This window comes from Magnolia sinica, chromosome 2, assembly GCF_029962835.1.
Source record: "Magnolia sinica isolate HGM2019 chromosome 2, MsV1, whole genome shotgun sequence".
NCBI classification, from domain to species: Eukaryota; Viridiplantae; Streptophyta; class Magnoliopsida; order Magnoliales; family Magnoliaceae; genus Magnolia; species Magnolia sinica.
In genome coordinates this window covers 39,585,487-39,601,770 of record NC_080574.1, presented here as the reverse complement: position 1 = coordinate 39,601,770, position 16,284 = coordinate 39,585,487, and the positions used below count along the sequence as shown (strand labels likewise).

The 16,284-nt window shown below is 40.1% G+C and overlaps 1 protein-coding gene across 1 annotated transcript in view; it reads left to right on the top strand.

Moving 5' to 3' along the window:
• The window catches only part of LOC131237000 (uncharacterized), a 52,619-nt gene extending 36,871 nt beyond the window's left edge, over positions 1-15,748 (top strand). Inside the window, exons 6-13 of the mRNA XM_058234601.1 lie at positions 8,197-8,268; positions 10,898-10,996; positions 11,534-11,605; positions 11,685-11,799; positions 12,612-12,680; positions 13,584-13,923; positions 14,834-14,954; positions 15,047-15,748. Coding sequence (XP_058090584.1) covers positions 8,197-8,268; positions 10,898-10,996; positions 11,534-11,605; positions 11,685-11,799; positions 12,612-12,680; positions 13,584-13,923; positions 14,834-14,954; positions 15,047-15,472 — 1,314 coding nt within the window. The 3' untranslated portion in view covers positions 15,473-15,748. The remainder of the gene's footprint in view (positions 1-8,196; positions 8,269-10,897; positions 10,997-11,533; positions 11,606-11,684; positions 11,800-12,611; positions 12,681-13,583; positions 13,924-14,833; positions 14,955-15,046) is intronic.
• The last annotated feature ends 536 nt before the right edge of the window (positions 15,749-16,284 follow it).

Sequence of the window (16,284 nt, the reverse complement as noted above, 5' to 3'; positions counted from 1 at the left end):
GCTAGCAAAACCAACCTCTAGATAGCTCTACCTCTTTTGCCTACCCCCCCACCGTGCCAATCTAGGAGCAAGTTCTTCATTGACTTGGGAACCACCCACTAGGAGCAAGTTCTTCATTGACTTGGGAACTACCCACAATAGACCAAAAAGGAAGATGAAGTTGGCCCCTAGTTCCTTTGCAAAGGTGTAGTGAAGAAAGAGATGGTCCACTGTTTCCTCATCTTTCATACACATGATGCCCACGTTTGGAAGTGGCATATTTCTTTGGTGTAGATTATCAATTGTTAACACCTTATTGTTCCCAACCAACTAGGCCAAGATCACGAACTTGGGGGGAGCCCCATAGCGCTAAACAATGGTATGGTGAGGCAGGCTTTTCGAGTGTTGCTGAATAATTTGTATAAGGATTTTGCGGAGAATTGACTGAACTTCTCTTTAAAGCAAATCATGGTATTGTTGACCCCCACTGGCTTTGCTTGATGAAGCATCATTAAGAGATTGGCGAAATCTTTTGTTTCTTCATCTAAGAGATTCCTATGCAGTGTTCAAAATATCGGTATCGCATTACGTATCGCACCTTTGGGATACGGATACATATCGGTTATCGCATGGCATATATCGGTTGTATCACATAATGTATCCTTTTGGAAACATGGGGAAACATTGGAAATTGGTCGAATTGTTAATGAAATTTCAGTGATTGTTAAAAAAGACATCAATACACACTTACAAATCAAAACGTTACAAAAAACAAGTGCACATAATAGGCTTTCTTTGTATGTGGTCCTAATCTATGCGTTGTCTAACTGAATTGATGCACGTATATTCATATAATTTATAAATGTAAGAAGACATGTGGAAACACAACAAATACATTCAAAAGCAGAAGAAGAATCACTAGATTAGGCTACATACATGTTTGATTTTATGTTTGGACACAAAGATTGAGATCGATTTGGGAGAAATTGGGAAATTTTTGATTTTTTTTCAATTTTCTGCAACTCTGTCCTTCTCCAAATCTAGAAATCGAAACTCCCAATCCACGATTTTTCATGTTTGTAACAATTTGACATCGATTTAACATGATTTACAGAAAAAAAAAGGAATAAAAAATTAAAAAATGCTCACCGGATCAAACTTGTGGGATATATCACACTACTTGTGTGTTTCGTATCGCATAGGTGGGATACAAGATATATCGTGGGATATATCGGCTGATATCGTCGATATTTAAAACACTGTTCCTATGACATGGTGGGGTCCAAACTAATTCGTCTCCTACTAGTGAGAAGCATTGTGCGACTTCAGAAGTGGAGATTCGCGCTAGCCTTGGAGAGAATTCCCGCAGCATTTTGTCGCCCAAGCAAATGTCCTTCCAAAAATGAATCCTTTCGCCATTTCCCAATGAGAAAGCCACCCTCTAAGAATTTGCTTTCTAGCCAATCTACAAATTCCCATAAGTATGAAGTTCTATATAGTGATGAATCCTGGGTCCACCACCCCCCTGCTTGCACCTTGTATTTTCTCCTGACGATATCTTTCCATAAATTGCCTTCCTCTGATTTGAAATTCCATAACTTTTTTCTGAAAAGAGCGCATTTTGTCGTTTCTGAAGACCTTAGGCTGGTGCCTCCTTCATCTTGAGATTTGCACACGCCTCCCCATTTCATCTAATGGAATTTATGTTTGTCGGATGCTTCTTGCCTTACGAAATCCCTCCTAAGCTTTTCCAATTTATCTAACGTCGATTTTAGACAACAGAAGAGATACATATAGTAAACTGGCATATTGGACATTGCCGCCTTGATTAACGCTAGCCTTCCTCCCATGGAGAGGTGCCTACTTGTCCAACTCAAGAGCTTCCTTTCGACTCTTTCTATTATTTTAGTCCCACAAGTGTTTTGTTGTCTTGCCAAGGCATGGTTGGAGACTTGAGGTATGTAGAAGGAAAGGATGCTGCCTTATAGTTGAAGACTTGTGCAAGCTTGTTCATCTCCTCGTTTGTAAGACCCGCTCCAAGGAGCTCACTTTTACCTATCTTCACCTTTAAGCTTGAGACTGCTTCAAAACATGTGGTAATTTTTCTCATATTATAACTTTTTCTTCGGATACATTACAAAAGAGCATCGTGTTGTCCCTATATTGAATGTGTGATACTTGGAATTCCGACCTATCTACCTTGATTCCCTTTATTAACCCTACTGAAACACCTGTTTTTACATCATCCTACATAGGGCCTTAACCATGACCACAAAAAAGTGGCAGGAGAGACGACCGCCTTGCTGTAAGCTCCTCGATGCCCAAAAATAGCCTTTTGGGGAGTTGTTTACCAACATTGAGAATTTTGTTGATTGCACACAAATAGTAATTCATCTTCTCCATTTTTGCTCGCATCCCATCCGCGTTAACACAATCTAAAATTTTCCAACCCACACAACTGAAAGTCTTTTTTATGTCGAGCTTGCAAATCACCCTTTCTTTCCTACCTGATGTCAGGCATCTATGCATTCATAAGCGACTAAAGCAATGTCCATTATTTGCCTTCTACGAATGCCTCTTGAGATTCAAAGATCACCTTTGACAGCATCGCTTGGAATCTTGTGGCCAAGATTTTTGCCAAAAGTTTTCAAGGTGATTGATCGATCTGTAGTCTTTTAAGCCTTCCACACCTTCCTTTTGCGGGATGAGAGCAATGAAATTTGCACCCGGCTCTATCGCTAGATGGCCTCCTTCAACATATTCTTTTATGAAGTTCATAAGTCCTATTTCATTTCCTCCCAAAAATTTTCAAAGAATGTAATGGGGAAACCATCCGGATTGGAGGCTTTATCGCTACCTAGCTCCTTTATTGCCATTTTTAGCTCTTCCTCTGACCCTGGCTTTTTCAACACATCCGCCTCATCTTTTGAAGTTTTGTTGAAATGTAAGTTGTTTAGACCCGGCCAACTCTGCCCTTCTCTAGAAAGAAGATTCTTGTAAAATGTGACGATGGGATCTCACACTTTAGCTTTGTCTTTGATTCTCTCACCATCCACTAGCAAGCTTTGAATATTGTTTGTTCGAGCTCGGTCACTGGCTATTGCATGAAAGAATTTTGTATTTCAGTCCCCTTCCTTTAGCGATGTTGCTCTAGAATGTTGCTAACATTTAATTTCTCTTCTCGCAACCTCACGTTGTATTCGTCTTTCAAAAAAAAAAACCGTGTTGTATTTGGCTAAGGAAACCTCCAGTCTAGCAATTTCATCTTCCAATAGAGCGGCACCTTCCTCCTTTATATCTAGTTCTTGAATGTCATGAAGAAGGGTGTCGAATTCTGCATCCTGGCTTCTAGAAACCTCTTTCTTCCACACCTTGATCTTTTCTTTTAGAAGTTTCAGTTTCTGAAATAGTATAATACCTGCAAAATCTTCTATCGAGAATGATGGCCACCATGTAAATCCTTCCACCTCAAGCCACACAAGTTTGAAATGAAATGGTCATGACCCCCAATTCTCCTCATCCCACAGACAATAGGATTGGCCAGTGATCTGACACTGGGTGAGGGAGACCTCTTTGCCGTACTAGACTGAATTTCTCGGCCCAATCCATAGATATGAGAAACTGGTCTAGTTTAGATTTGACCATGTTCACCTGCCCATTAGTCCATGTATACTTCACATCACCCATCAAAAGGTCCTCCAAGTTGTTTTTGAGGATCCGGTTAGAAAAGTCCTTCATATTTCGGTTAATGTGACTCCCATTTCACTTTTGGAAAGCATATCTGAACATGTTGGAATTTCTGCCTATGCACTAGCATATCTGCCACTTTTTTCAACAGCAATCTAGTTCAGCTGAAAACTGAGATCGATGACCAGGATTGTTGGGACTATACACTGAGGAGAAAACCCAGCGGAAGCTTGAAACCACCTCTCTCAAAGCAGCGAGATGGGGAATTCCCCAACCTAGCAGTCCTCAACCCAAATTTTGGTGTCCCAAATCACCATTATGCCCCCTGCTGACCCCACTCCATTCAACACCACCACGTCTTTTGATCTGCCCCCCCAGATAGAGTCCACTAACCTTGGTCAGCCGCATGCAGTTTTGTTTCCTGGAAAGTAACCAGTTGCGCCTTGAACCCATTTCAGATATCTCTGATTTGGAGCCTTTTTGTGGACACCCCAGGCCATGTATGTTCCAGCTGAGCACCTTCATTGAGACAATTTCCGAACCCTCTTCCCTCTTTCTAATCTTTTCGCAGAGGCCTGACCCTCGTTGTTAATAGATGAGACCAAGTTTTCCAAATCTCTGCCCCAGTAAAGTATGATGGTTCATCCTGTAGGGAAATATGGGCTCACTTCTTTTGCCATTCAAGATTGTCTGGGCCAAGCCTATGTTTATCTGGTCCTCTTCATTGAAAAGGGATAATGCTTTGGCACAAGTTACCACATGCTATTATGTTGGGCATTTGGAAAAAAAGAAGAAGTGGAACAGTAGAATATTTGATGGGGTCTCTCGTTCTTGTGACAGTGATGCCATACTTGACGTCTTCAGGTCTCTCATTCTTGGGGGCAACTGTTTGAAACAGTTAAATCATGCCTGATGTCTTTGGGTCTTACAGCTAGAGATTTTAGTGGGGTTTCTCATTCGTAGCTATTGAGAAAATGGCATGAGACTATTAAAGCTTCTAGTAGGAACTCCAAGAATAGGACTGTTTGACAGCTGCCACCAACTAATTGGTGGAAGTTGAACACTGATGGGTTCCAAGAGTAGGACTGTTGGCAGCCGCTGCCAAGCAATTTGTGGAAGTTGAACATTGTTGGGTTCCAAGAATAGGATGGTTTGGCAGCCGCCACCAAGCAATTTGTGGAAGTTGAACATTGTTGGGTTCCAAGAATAGGATGGTTTGGCAGCCGCCACCAAGCAATTGGTGGAAGTTGAACATTGATGGGTTGTTCTTCTGGTAACCAAGTCCATCAGGTATTGGTGAGGGTTGCTTGGGATGAGCACCGGGAGATCAGAGTGGCATTTGCCAGTCCCATTGGCCATGGAACTCTGTAGAACAGAGTTGTTTGCGATTCTGTGGGAATCAAGCTGGTTTGGGAATTATTCTCTGGGAATCTTTTTGTGGAAGGCGGCTCCAGAAATGCTATGTCTTGGGCTTCTGCCCCTTGGAACATGGCTAGTGGGTCTACATGGTTGATGTCGGTGTACTTGTACCCAGTGTTCGAGTTGTCATTATCGCTACAAGTTTCGCTAGCCAGAGATAAAGATATAATATCGTTATTGCCAATAATATTGCCAATAATCAGAAATGGGGGAGATACATGGGAAAATGATTGAATTTTATAGTGAAACTTAAGGAAATGTCTAAATACAGATATTTTGCATATTTAGCAATAAAAAATTTGCACATGGAGTGCATGCACAATAAATTTTTATTTAATAAGAGCCTAAAACCATGTGTCGTTGTAAGAAATCAATCCAATAGGAATACAACAATGGATTAAATCTCATTAAATCAATGAATAAGCAAACAAACATGCATAATGTATGCATACATTACACATCAATGCATAAATAAACATATAATCATGACACAAATGCATGATGATCCAACCATCCAACCGTCACATCCCATCCATCCAACCATCCATCCATTCATCCAACCATTCCATCCATCTATCCAATCATCCAAACATCCATCCATCCAACATCTAACCATTCTATCAATCATCCAAACATCCATCCATACAACCACCCCATCCATCCATCCATACATCCATCCAACCATCCCATCCCATCTCATCCATCGAACCATCTCATTCATCCAATCATCAAAACATCCATCCACCCATATCATATATCCATATCCATCCAAACAACCATCCATCCATTCCCATCCCAACCATCCAACCATCCATCCATCTAACCATCCATCCATCCCATCCAACCAGCTATCCATCTGCCCATCTAACCGTCCAACCATCCCATCCAATCATCCAAACATCCATTCATCCCATCCAACCATCTCATTGATCAATCTATCCATCTGTCCATCCAACTATCCAACCATTAGATCCGTCCATCCCATCCAACCATCTCATTGATCAATCTATCCATCTGTCCATCCAACTATCCAACCATTAGATCCGTCCATCTAACCATCCAAACGTCCATCCATCCCATCAATCCATCCCAATCATCCTATCCATCCATCCATCTAACCATCCCATCCATTCATCCATCCCATCTATCCATCCATCCTATCCATCCAAACATCCAGCCATCCATCCATCCATCCAAACATACATCCATCCATCCATCCCATTTATCCATCGATCTAACCATCCATCCATCCAATCATACAACCATCTTTTCCATCCAACCATTCATCCAAACATCCATTCATCCCAACGATCCATCCAACCATCCAACATATTTTTATTTTATTTTAAAAAAATATTTAAACAGATTTTTTTAGCAAGTGTCCACCAATCAAGAGGTGCCATGTGTACAATTCCTTACTACCCGTGTATCAAGCATCATACACTGCCCGAGTATAAGGCCTTTTAAAGACAACACCCCTTTTCATGCTCATTTATTAAAATGTCAGAAAACAGCCTTTTCCTGGCTCATTTATTAAAATGTCATAAAACAGCTTTTCTAGGCTCGTTTATTGAGAGGAGAGAGAGCCTTTTTAGCTCATTTTTCAAGAGAGAGAGAGAGAGAGAGAGAGAGAGTTGCAGCAGATAAAGAAGAAGAAGAAGAGGAGGAGGAGGAGGTTCCGATGAAATTCCCTCCCCTTTCTCATTTTTCCATTATTTTTTTATTTTTAGGCTGTTTATTCAAACAATAATTTGTTTTCGAGCCGGTGCGATAACTAGCGAGGAAATGTCAATTTCTCCACCAAATCGAACCTCTAATCCAACGTGCTTTCGTAAGAAGTGCCAAAATTTTCTACTTAATTAAGATTTTTTATTTTTTTATTTTATTTTTTTGAAAGAAAAAAGAAAAAAAAAAGATGTTTCGATTTTTTTTCATAATGTCGGAGGTATTTACGGTCCTTGCTGTCTTGCTGGCGTCGACATCCAGTGAAAATATCGCACATTTTATCAACAACTCTCGACTTTTGTGGTAGATAAGCACAAATATCAGCGATAAAATGATGTTTTATTGATACTAGTGATAATATCGCGATAATATCGATGACATTTGGAAGAGAAAAGATATAAGTGGTGTTCGTTGTCGCAACTCCTTCGATAACAATATTATCAGCGATAAAACGATATTATCGCCGACAATTAAAACACTGCTTGTACCTACTTACATGTTATCCTGACAGATGCAAATGCTACTACTGATTCTCTATACAAGGATAGTGTAACCAAACCTTCTCTTGTAACTGCTAACTGTCATCCACTGCCTTACTGGATAAAGCTTTTGTTTTTCTACTCTTTCGATTAAATAAAATCCAGTATTCTGTATTAAAAAAGAAAAGAAAAGAAAAGAAAAAAAAAAGATGCAGCCCACTATATCAATGATATAGGTTACCAAAAGGTGGGCCCCCTTGGGCTATTGTTGGGCAAAAAGAAATCAACCTTTGGTTCTATTCATCAAGCATCATATGTTTCCTCTTGTCATGCTTACTTCCTGCCAGGTGAAATGCTTTTTAACCTTTAATACAATATGCCGTAGAGGCGTGAAAGGGAGTTACATTGAGAAGGTGACATATAGGATTTCTAGCGATAGGATAGAAAATAAATGAGACACTGTTTGTTCACGAGCACAAAAACTTGTCATTTACATCTATATTTGGAACAAATGGAGTTTAGATGAATCTGACGCCCCAAGTATATTGAATAGTCATCCAACGATGAAACAAATCTGTGTGATGGATCGAGCAAACATCAGACTATACAGGGCAGATCATACTATAAGTAGACGTTGGCCAGAAGGAAACCAACCATGATTATTGGAAGTCCCAACGGTTTCAAGACCTCCCGCTCTGACATCTTCTCTAAATAGCATGTGAAATGTAGTTTAAACAATTTATCATGATTCAGCGATCCCTCCCTTGCTTATATATGCACTAATGCCCATTAGTTGTGATGCTAGAGCAGTAAGAACTTACGGTGCTGGCATGTTCTTTTGATTGAAGAACTTATGGTGCTCGCATGTTCTTTGATTGATTCTTTGGATCTTTCTTCTTTGCATCAGGTTTTGTACAAGAGCAGGTGTGACAATCGACTTAATGAGATTACTGAAAGAGCATCTGCTGATAAGCGTGAGGTACTATTCTTTAATGGTTAGCAGTTTCTCTCTCCTTTCGAGACATTTACAGATTTTTCGCTCAATGTTCTGGATATTTTATTAGCCAATGGTTAAATGGATAGTTCTCCCAAATTTTTGGTTCTTGAGCTTGGAGTTTGAAAGTTCTGTTTGGAGAAGTGGTGGAGCTAATCTATGTTGAACGCAACACAGTTTTATCATCTGTTGATTGTGATCTTTCACTGGTACTTGTGCTGGTTGATACATGTTGACACAACACTCGAACATTACTTGCCAGCACTATTTTGAGTTGCTTGCACATGCGATATCTAACAAATATAATGTTCAATCAGTTTTCCAGCTCTATCATGTTCACTGTTATCATTAAATGGTTTTTAAATCTTGGCATTCAGTAAGTTTGTCAGGGCTGATGACATCCCTGTTTGTTGGGTTTTCATGTCTTCTAGACATGAGGTGGTAATATTTGCCCGAATTAACTTTTTTGGGGTTTTCAACTTACTGGGCAATCATAATTTGGACCATGCTGACGTATTACCAGTACCCATGTAATATTGGTCAGGGTGAAGTCAAGGTGTGTGTTGTGTTTGATTGGTTGCCTGCAGAGTTTAATGTTTGGCACTCTTATATGACATGCCACTTCTTTAAGTTTCTTTTTTTATTGTTATTATTATTATTATTATTATTTGTCAATTTTGTAAGCATTGATTCAACGTGCTGCTGTGTAGCTGCATTCTGATTATGTGGGAAATCCTATACCTTTGAGCATTGTGGCCCCATTGTGACGTGTGTTCACCATCCAACACGTCCATCAGTTTTGCCTCCTATGTTAGGGCCAAAGCCCAATAATCATCGGGATCCAAAACTCAGGTGGGCCACACCACAGGAAACAATGTGGAACAATGGGGAGTGGGACACCCACTGTAGAAACTTCCAGATGGTATGTGGGGCCCACCATGGTGTGTTTGTGCCATCCAACCATGGTTTTATGTAGTCCGAGTTGTATCAGTTCCAGTTGGAAACAAAATGAGTCACCATCTGTAAGGGGACCAAAACGTACTGATACAAAGGTGAGTTGTATCGGTCTCAGTTCCCTGGCAAGTACTGAAACTGCTACTTTAATCCGTGGATCCAACCCATTCATCAGGTACGCCCCACCAAGATGATTGGACACCCAAAAATCAGCCTGGTCCAAAACTCAGGTGGGCTCACCAAGTGAATTTGGAGGTTCTAGGCATGATTTACATTGTTTTCTGTGGTGTGGCCCACTTGAGTTTTGGATTGGCCTTATTTTTGGGCTGTACGGTGAGCATGAGGGGCTGCCACTGATGGACAGTTTGGATTCCACACTCACATCATGGTGGGCTCCATGGAAGCTTGACCGCATGGGATCCCATCTAGTCAAATGTATTCAATAACACATGCACATGCGCATGCGCGAAGGGAAGCAAGATACAAAAATCTTATTGTGGAAACCTCTGATTTAGAAGTGCTCTACGAGTGGCTTCATTGATGAAGTTACTGATGCTACAGATCATATGCAGCTTGTCTATAGATGGAACACTTAGGTTTTTAGTTCCGTTTGATTAACAGTCCCCCATCTTGGGATCATAGGCATTGTCCAGGAACACTTTCCTTTGCTTGGTTGAAGGTTACAGGAAGATCCCTACGACCCAAGGTTAATTGGACCATGGGTTGCTTCGCTACATGGTATGGGTATGGGTACGCGGCATGCTATGTCCTCCAATATGTGGTATGCTAGGGTAGCATCATGTGGGTTGATCCAGTACAGACTACTAAATGTGCATTGATATTTTAATTTATATATGAAACGATGGATGCCATTTCATATATAAATTACCTATATTGGATATGGCTTATAGTATATAAATCAAAGAATAATCACAACCATCTAAATATAAATGTAAATTACAACTTAATTAACAATAGGAATGTAAACCATAATTTCAGGTCAAAAGAAATAGCGATCCAGATAACAATGACCCATAATCTGGATCGTGGGATTCGGAATGAATGGAATCTGACATGGAACTATTCTTCTTCTTTTTTCTTTTTCTTTCTTTTTTTTCCTTTTTTTTCAAGGGGTAATGAAATTTTATTAAAAAGGGGCACCAAAGAAAAAAATTCTATGCAAAATACAACAGCCAAAGCCCGAACAAAGAAGTCAAATTACAATCATGAAGAGCCTTTAACATGATGCCCATCCCATTACATCTAGCTTTGCTCTTCTGTACACCTCGGACACCAAGTGGCTATGGCTTGAGTAAAACACTGACTTGTGTAGGTCTGGAAATTCTCAGAGTTCTAAATACTAATCATCTGTCATGAATCTCTGATGATTCGTGGACCTCATAACATACATCTAAATTTCTCCACTTCTCATTCCTGCAAACTTAGTTCTGATTCTCTGAGATCATTGGCTCGGTTACAAATTCTATAGAAATTAGATTGTATGCAAAGACAATATATTTTGCCTCTTCTATGATAGGACTTAAAATATGAAGTCTACTAGTAATTCACACCAAGTGCTTGATGGGGCATCTTGATTTTTATTGGTTTGTTCTGAAACTTGTAAGTACAAGAACGGTGTCTTATATAAATTGATTTTCAGGTTGAAACTCTGGCTAAGAAATATGAAGAGAAGTACAAGCAAGTGGGAGAGGTAGCCTCCAAGTTAACCATTGAAGAGGCTACATTTCGTGACATTCAGGTACTTTAACCTTTTAGTCTCCTGGCCTGACGACCAACGAAATAGTCTAGCTAGAGCTGGCCTCTTGAAACTGAGACACACTTTATAGAGGTTTGCTCAAATGCATCCCGACGTATTGCAAGATGCTACGTTGGGACTTTATCCTTTGAATATGGTTCATCTTCTAATGATCCAAACCGTTTATTATGACAAGTCTCATATTGTAAGGTGTAAAGATGACAAATAAAAGCTCTCAGTTGGATTATTTCAACTTTTTGATAATTTGCCTCTTTTGCTTTGAACATGAACGGCCACCATAACCCTTTCATAATCAATGGATCGAAATATTCAATCTGAGAGTTTTTTTGGGTCCTCCCCCATCCAAGGGGATCCCTATCAAATAAATGGTTTTTGTCATTGAAAAAGGCCCCATCCAACGGCTGGACTCCAGACTTATCTAATTGTAATACATCATGATGTATTCAAGCAAATCTCCCCTTTATATTTGTGCTTCAAACAAAATATCTTAACTAAAATTCTACCTGATTGATTCTGCAGGAGAGGAAAACGGAATTGCATAATGCAATTGTCAAAATGGAACAAGGTGGTAGTGTTGATGGTTTGCTTCAGGTAAAAATTCTGTCATGTTGAGTCTGCAGAGGCTACATGTAACTAGTCTGACTCCAGTTTGGTAATGGATCACCACCAGGTTCGTGCTGATCGGATACAATCAGATCTTGAAGAGCTAGGGAAAGGTTTAAATGAACGTTGCAAGAGACATGGATTGCATGTTAAGCCAACTGCAATGATCGAGCTTCCCTTTGGTACCTTCAATAATTTAGTATCTTTCTGTTTCTGGTTCTTACTGCGGCCTATTTCTGCCCAGAACAATTTTTTAGGGTTGTAAATGAGTACCTGATGGACCTGACTCAATTTTAACGAGTCCAAATTTTTAAGAAATTGGGTCAAGTTGGGTCCCAACTTTTTGGAACTGATTAAAGTTCGGGTCTAGCTGGGTCTGGATTGAGTCCATCAACTTGGACCTGGTTGAAATTGGGTTGGATCAGGTCCAATTAGTTTTAATATTTATATTATATATTGTATAATGTAGTAATGATTATTCTAGCAAAGGAATGAGGTTTCCTAAGCTACATGTGTAAGAGAGCCCCTCACACACCAATGTATGTTTCAAAAGTGGCATATGTGTGCACTATAATCACCATTCAAAATACATATACATGTGCACGTGCACGTGCAATTTAATCTATCCATTGGGTGGAAAAGACCATGTAAATGCTCTCATTTGACTCGAAACTTACATATAAAGACCCAATAGGTATCCGACGGGTACCCGAATCCAGTCGGATCTGGGTTGGTTCTTCAAGACTGAGACCTGGACCCCGCAAGACCTTGACCCAGTTAACGCAGGTACAGTTACTATCGGACCAGGCCTGTTTACAGGCACAGCCCTACAATTTGTCATCCCATTGGTTCTTGCTATTATAATTCTATGCTTAAAACCTATGTGACTTATCCTGTCTGTCATCTTGTGATTTCCAAGGTGTCTTAACTGTTTTTTTTCCCTTCCAGTTCTCTTTCATCTTTTACAAATGTATACTGTTGTTATTTTGTCAAGGCTGGCAACCTGGAATTCAAGAGGGAGCAACAGTTTGGGATGAAGACTGGGATAAGTTTGAAGATGAAGGTATGGTTTTTGTTTTTGTTTTTATTTTTAATCCTTTTGCATTTTGTTTTTGATGGATAGAAGATGAAGGTGTATTCATTGGTTCAAGTTGTGGTGTGGATGTATTTCAAAATTTAATGCTTCTAAATGCGATATTATTCACTTACCAGAGACTTTCGTGAATTCTAATAGTGACATTCCAGCTTTTTCATTGCTCCTTAAACCCTTGTGTTTTCTATTTCTGTTACTAGGATAAATTTGGGTAGGTCCCAACACCAATGCCCCTATGATACACTGCATTCTTAAATCCATGTCTTAGCTTTTGATTTGTCTATCCAACTATTTCCTTAGTCCTTGTTCAGTTGAGAGAGGGAAACACTGTCTACTTCTATCTAGTGCTGTTTATAACTGCTTCAGACCTTTTCCTCTTATGCATTCTAGGGTTCCCATCCCTTCAAATCCCGCCTTCTGAATTAGGGCCGCAACATGGGTTCTGGTCAACCTGAATCTGACCGATCCAGCCGAGTTCGTTTTGGGTTGGGTCAGGTTGTCAAGGCCCTTGGGTTGGGTTCAGGTTGAAAAAATGCCAACCTGATATGCATTTGGGTTGGGTTCAGGTTGAGCAAATTTGGTCAGGTTGGTTCAGGTCGGGAATAATCACACGTTTTTGGGTTGGGTTGGTTTGAGTATAGGGGACTTCTGCTTGGGCAACTTGGGTTGGAATTCTGGTTGGATTGGGTTGCGAATTAGGTCCTCTTGAGGTTGGGTTGGGCTTGGGTTGCCCCTCAACCCAACCCACCCTGCCCAAGTTGCACTTTTCTTCTGAGTATGTCATGTTAATTCTTGTTTAGATCCTGGACTTAACCTGTCTCCATATTTGCTTAATATCTACATAATTGGTTTATGTGTCATGTCCACTTTCAGGATTCGCGGTTATCAAGGAGCTTACCACTGAGGTCGAAAATATTGTGGCCCCTCAAAGAACCAAGTCCACCCTCGTTCAGAGTGATGAGATTTTTATGGAAGATGACTCTGGTGCTGCTTCGTCATCATATGATGATAGTAAGACAGAGAAGCCTTCTAGTACAGTTGAGCGGGCCACTGAGAATGGTTCAGCATATGACCAAAGTGAAGATGATTTAGCAAGAAGCCCACCCGGGAGTCCACTGGGAAGAATATCATTGGAAGGTTCTCAAGAATTCACAGCCACACATTTCGGAAAGAACATGGGTGCTGACGCTTCACCAAGTGCCAAAACTCATAGGTATGCTAATTGCTTTGTGTTCTGATTTACCGCTTATTTTCTGGATGTTGCCTGCTGTTACTTTTGCATGACATGCCCAAATTTATCTTCCTTTCTGGTTTTCTTGGATAACTCCAAAGCAGACACTGCATCATTCCCACATGTTTCACTAACTTCCACTGCTCAATTTGTAATTTGGATTTTTTCCCATGAGGCCATGTTTGGATACGTGGAATCCAGGGCAAAAGAAAGGGAAAAACAATAATTCTCCAATGATGGTTTCCATTATAACTATTGAAACACGGATTACAATTTCGAGTTCTTGTTTGGGTAACAAGTGGAAATCTCATATTTCTCTCACAATACTCACCGATTCTTGTGCCAAGAATCCAAATTATAGATAAATGTAATGATTGCATGATGGAATCCAACCTTTTCTTTGCGATCCCAACAACACAAATCCTCAAATCGAAGGAAAACCCTTTTCTGCTGTTTGGCATGGAATCCATGGTTTCCAAACATGGCGTAAGTTTAATATATTCCATTATCTTTATGATTATGTTGATCTGGGACGTATAAACGGAAACCATTATGTATGTGTCAGTCAATCCATTGATGAGCTCCCTAGAAGAACACAACATGGTTCTTTCTATGTTTTACAAGCTTCTGCTGCCCAATTAAGAACTTTGGATTTTCCATTGGATGTGTTTGCATGAGTAGAAGGTAATTCTTTAGCAGATGACCTTGTGACCTGTCTTTGCATATGCCTTTTAATTGAAGGGTTCATACAAAAAGGATAAGGAAACACAATTTTGGACAATTTAATTTTTTTTGGAAAGTGGGGGCTGCATTAGAAACTGTTGCATGTGTGCTGTTTGTATTATCTGTAGTAATTGGTCTGGTTAGTTTAAAATTCTTAGCATTTGTGCAGCGAACATGGTGGTGCTGAATCCACTATTTCTGACAAATACGACGAAACCTCTTGGGGTGTTGCCTTTGATGCTAATGATGATACTGACTCAGTCTGGGGCTTTAACCCAGTTCAACCCAAGGTAAACTGATTTCCCAGCATACATTGCCATTGATAGAGGAGCTTCAGAGATTCACTACAAATTTATTATTTATTTTTTTGGTTCTCAAACAGGAGCTGGATCATGAGAGGAATGAGAACTCTTTCTTTGGATCTGGTGACTTGGGTCTGAATCCTATTAGAACAGACTCACAGAACGCTGATGGGATGTTTCTGAAGAGGAGTACGATTTTCGCAGATTCTGTCCCTGGCACCCCACTGTTCAATACCAACTCCCCACCGAGGTACAGTGAAGGATCAGAGGATCACTCCTTTGACAATTTCTCGAGGTTTGATTCCTTCAGCATGCATGACAGTGGGTTCTTCCCTCCTCGCGAGAACCTAGCAAGGTTTGATTCCATCCGCAGCACGAGGGACTCCGATCACAGTCAGGGGTTCTCATCTTTTGACGATGCAGATCCTTTCGGCTCGAACGGGCCTTTCAAAACTTCCCAAAGTCAAACACAGAGGCGGGGTTCTGATAGTTGGAGTGCTTTCTAGCAGGCAATTTGGCTTCAAATTCATGTGCATTGGCTCTTGTGAGGTTTTTGTTCATTCAAGGGGGCTGCAATGGCCTGGTTTTTGTGTGCTATTATCTCCAACCATTGGATGGTTGTATGCTTGGGATCACTTTTTCTTCTTCTTCTTCTTTTTTTTTTTCCTTCTTTTTTCTTTTGCTCGTCTCTTTGAATGAGGATGGATTTTTTTCCCCTTTATTTCATTTGATGTGCACTTTTGAACATTCTTTATATAATGTATTCCTTATTTGTGTTTTGAGGGTTGAAAGAGTTTGGGTTTTGCTGTTTTTTGACTCCCAAAATTTATTATTTTTTTATGGAAGGAGTGAAAAAAAAATATAAAGAAATGCAATTCTGTAGTACTGTTGACTACAGTTAAAACGACACAAACTTGAGTCACCTTGAAGTCCAGTCAGGTCGGGTTAACTCAAGGACTCAAACGAGTCTTTAATTGACCCGACTCGACATTACATAGTTTAGTGTGGCAAAAAAATTTATTTTAAATGCCTATGTATGATAATAGGCTTTATTAACATTATGTGATGCGTGGTGCGTTTGGTTAAGCTATTTGCTTGTTTAGCAGGATGCAATCGACTGAGTGACTCAGCCCAAGTTGTACTGAGTCACGTCGAGCCAACTTGACAAGCCTGGCTGAGTCCAGGTTGAGTGAGTTTCATAGTGACTTGGCTCGAAATCTTGTGGAGTTGAGTTTTGAACTGAGTTAGTGAGCTTTAGAACTATGCCGTGCACTTATTCTGTCAGTAGAGAATTGATAAAAAAGAACTTTTGGTATAT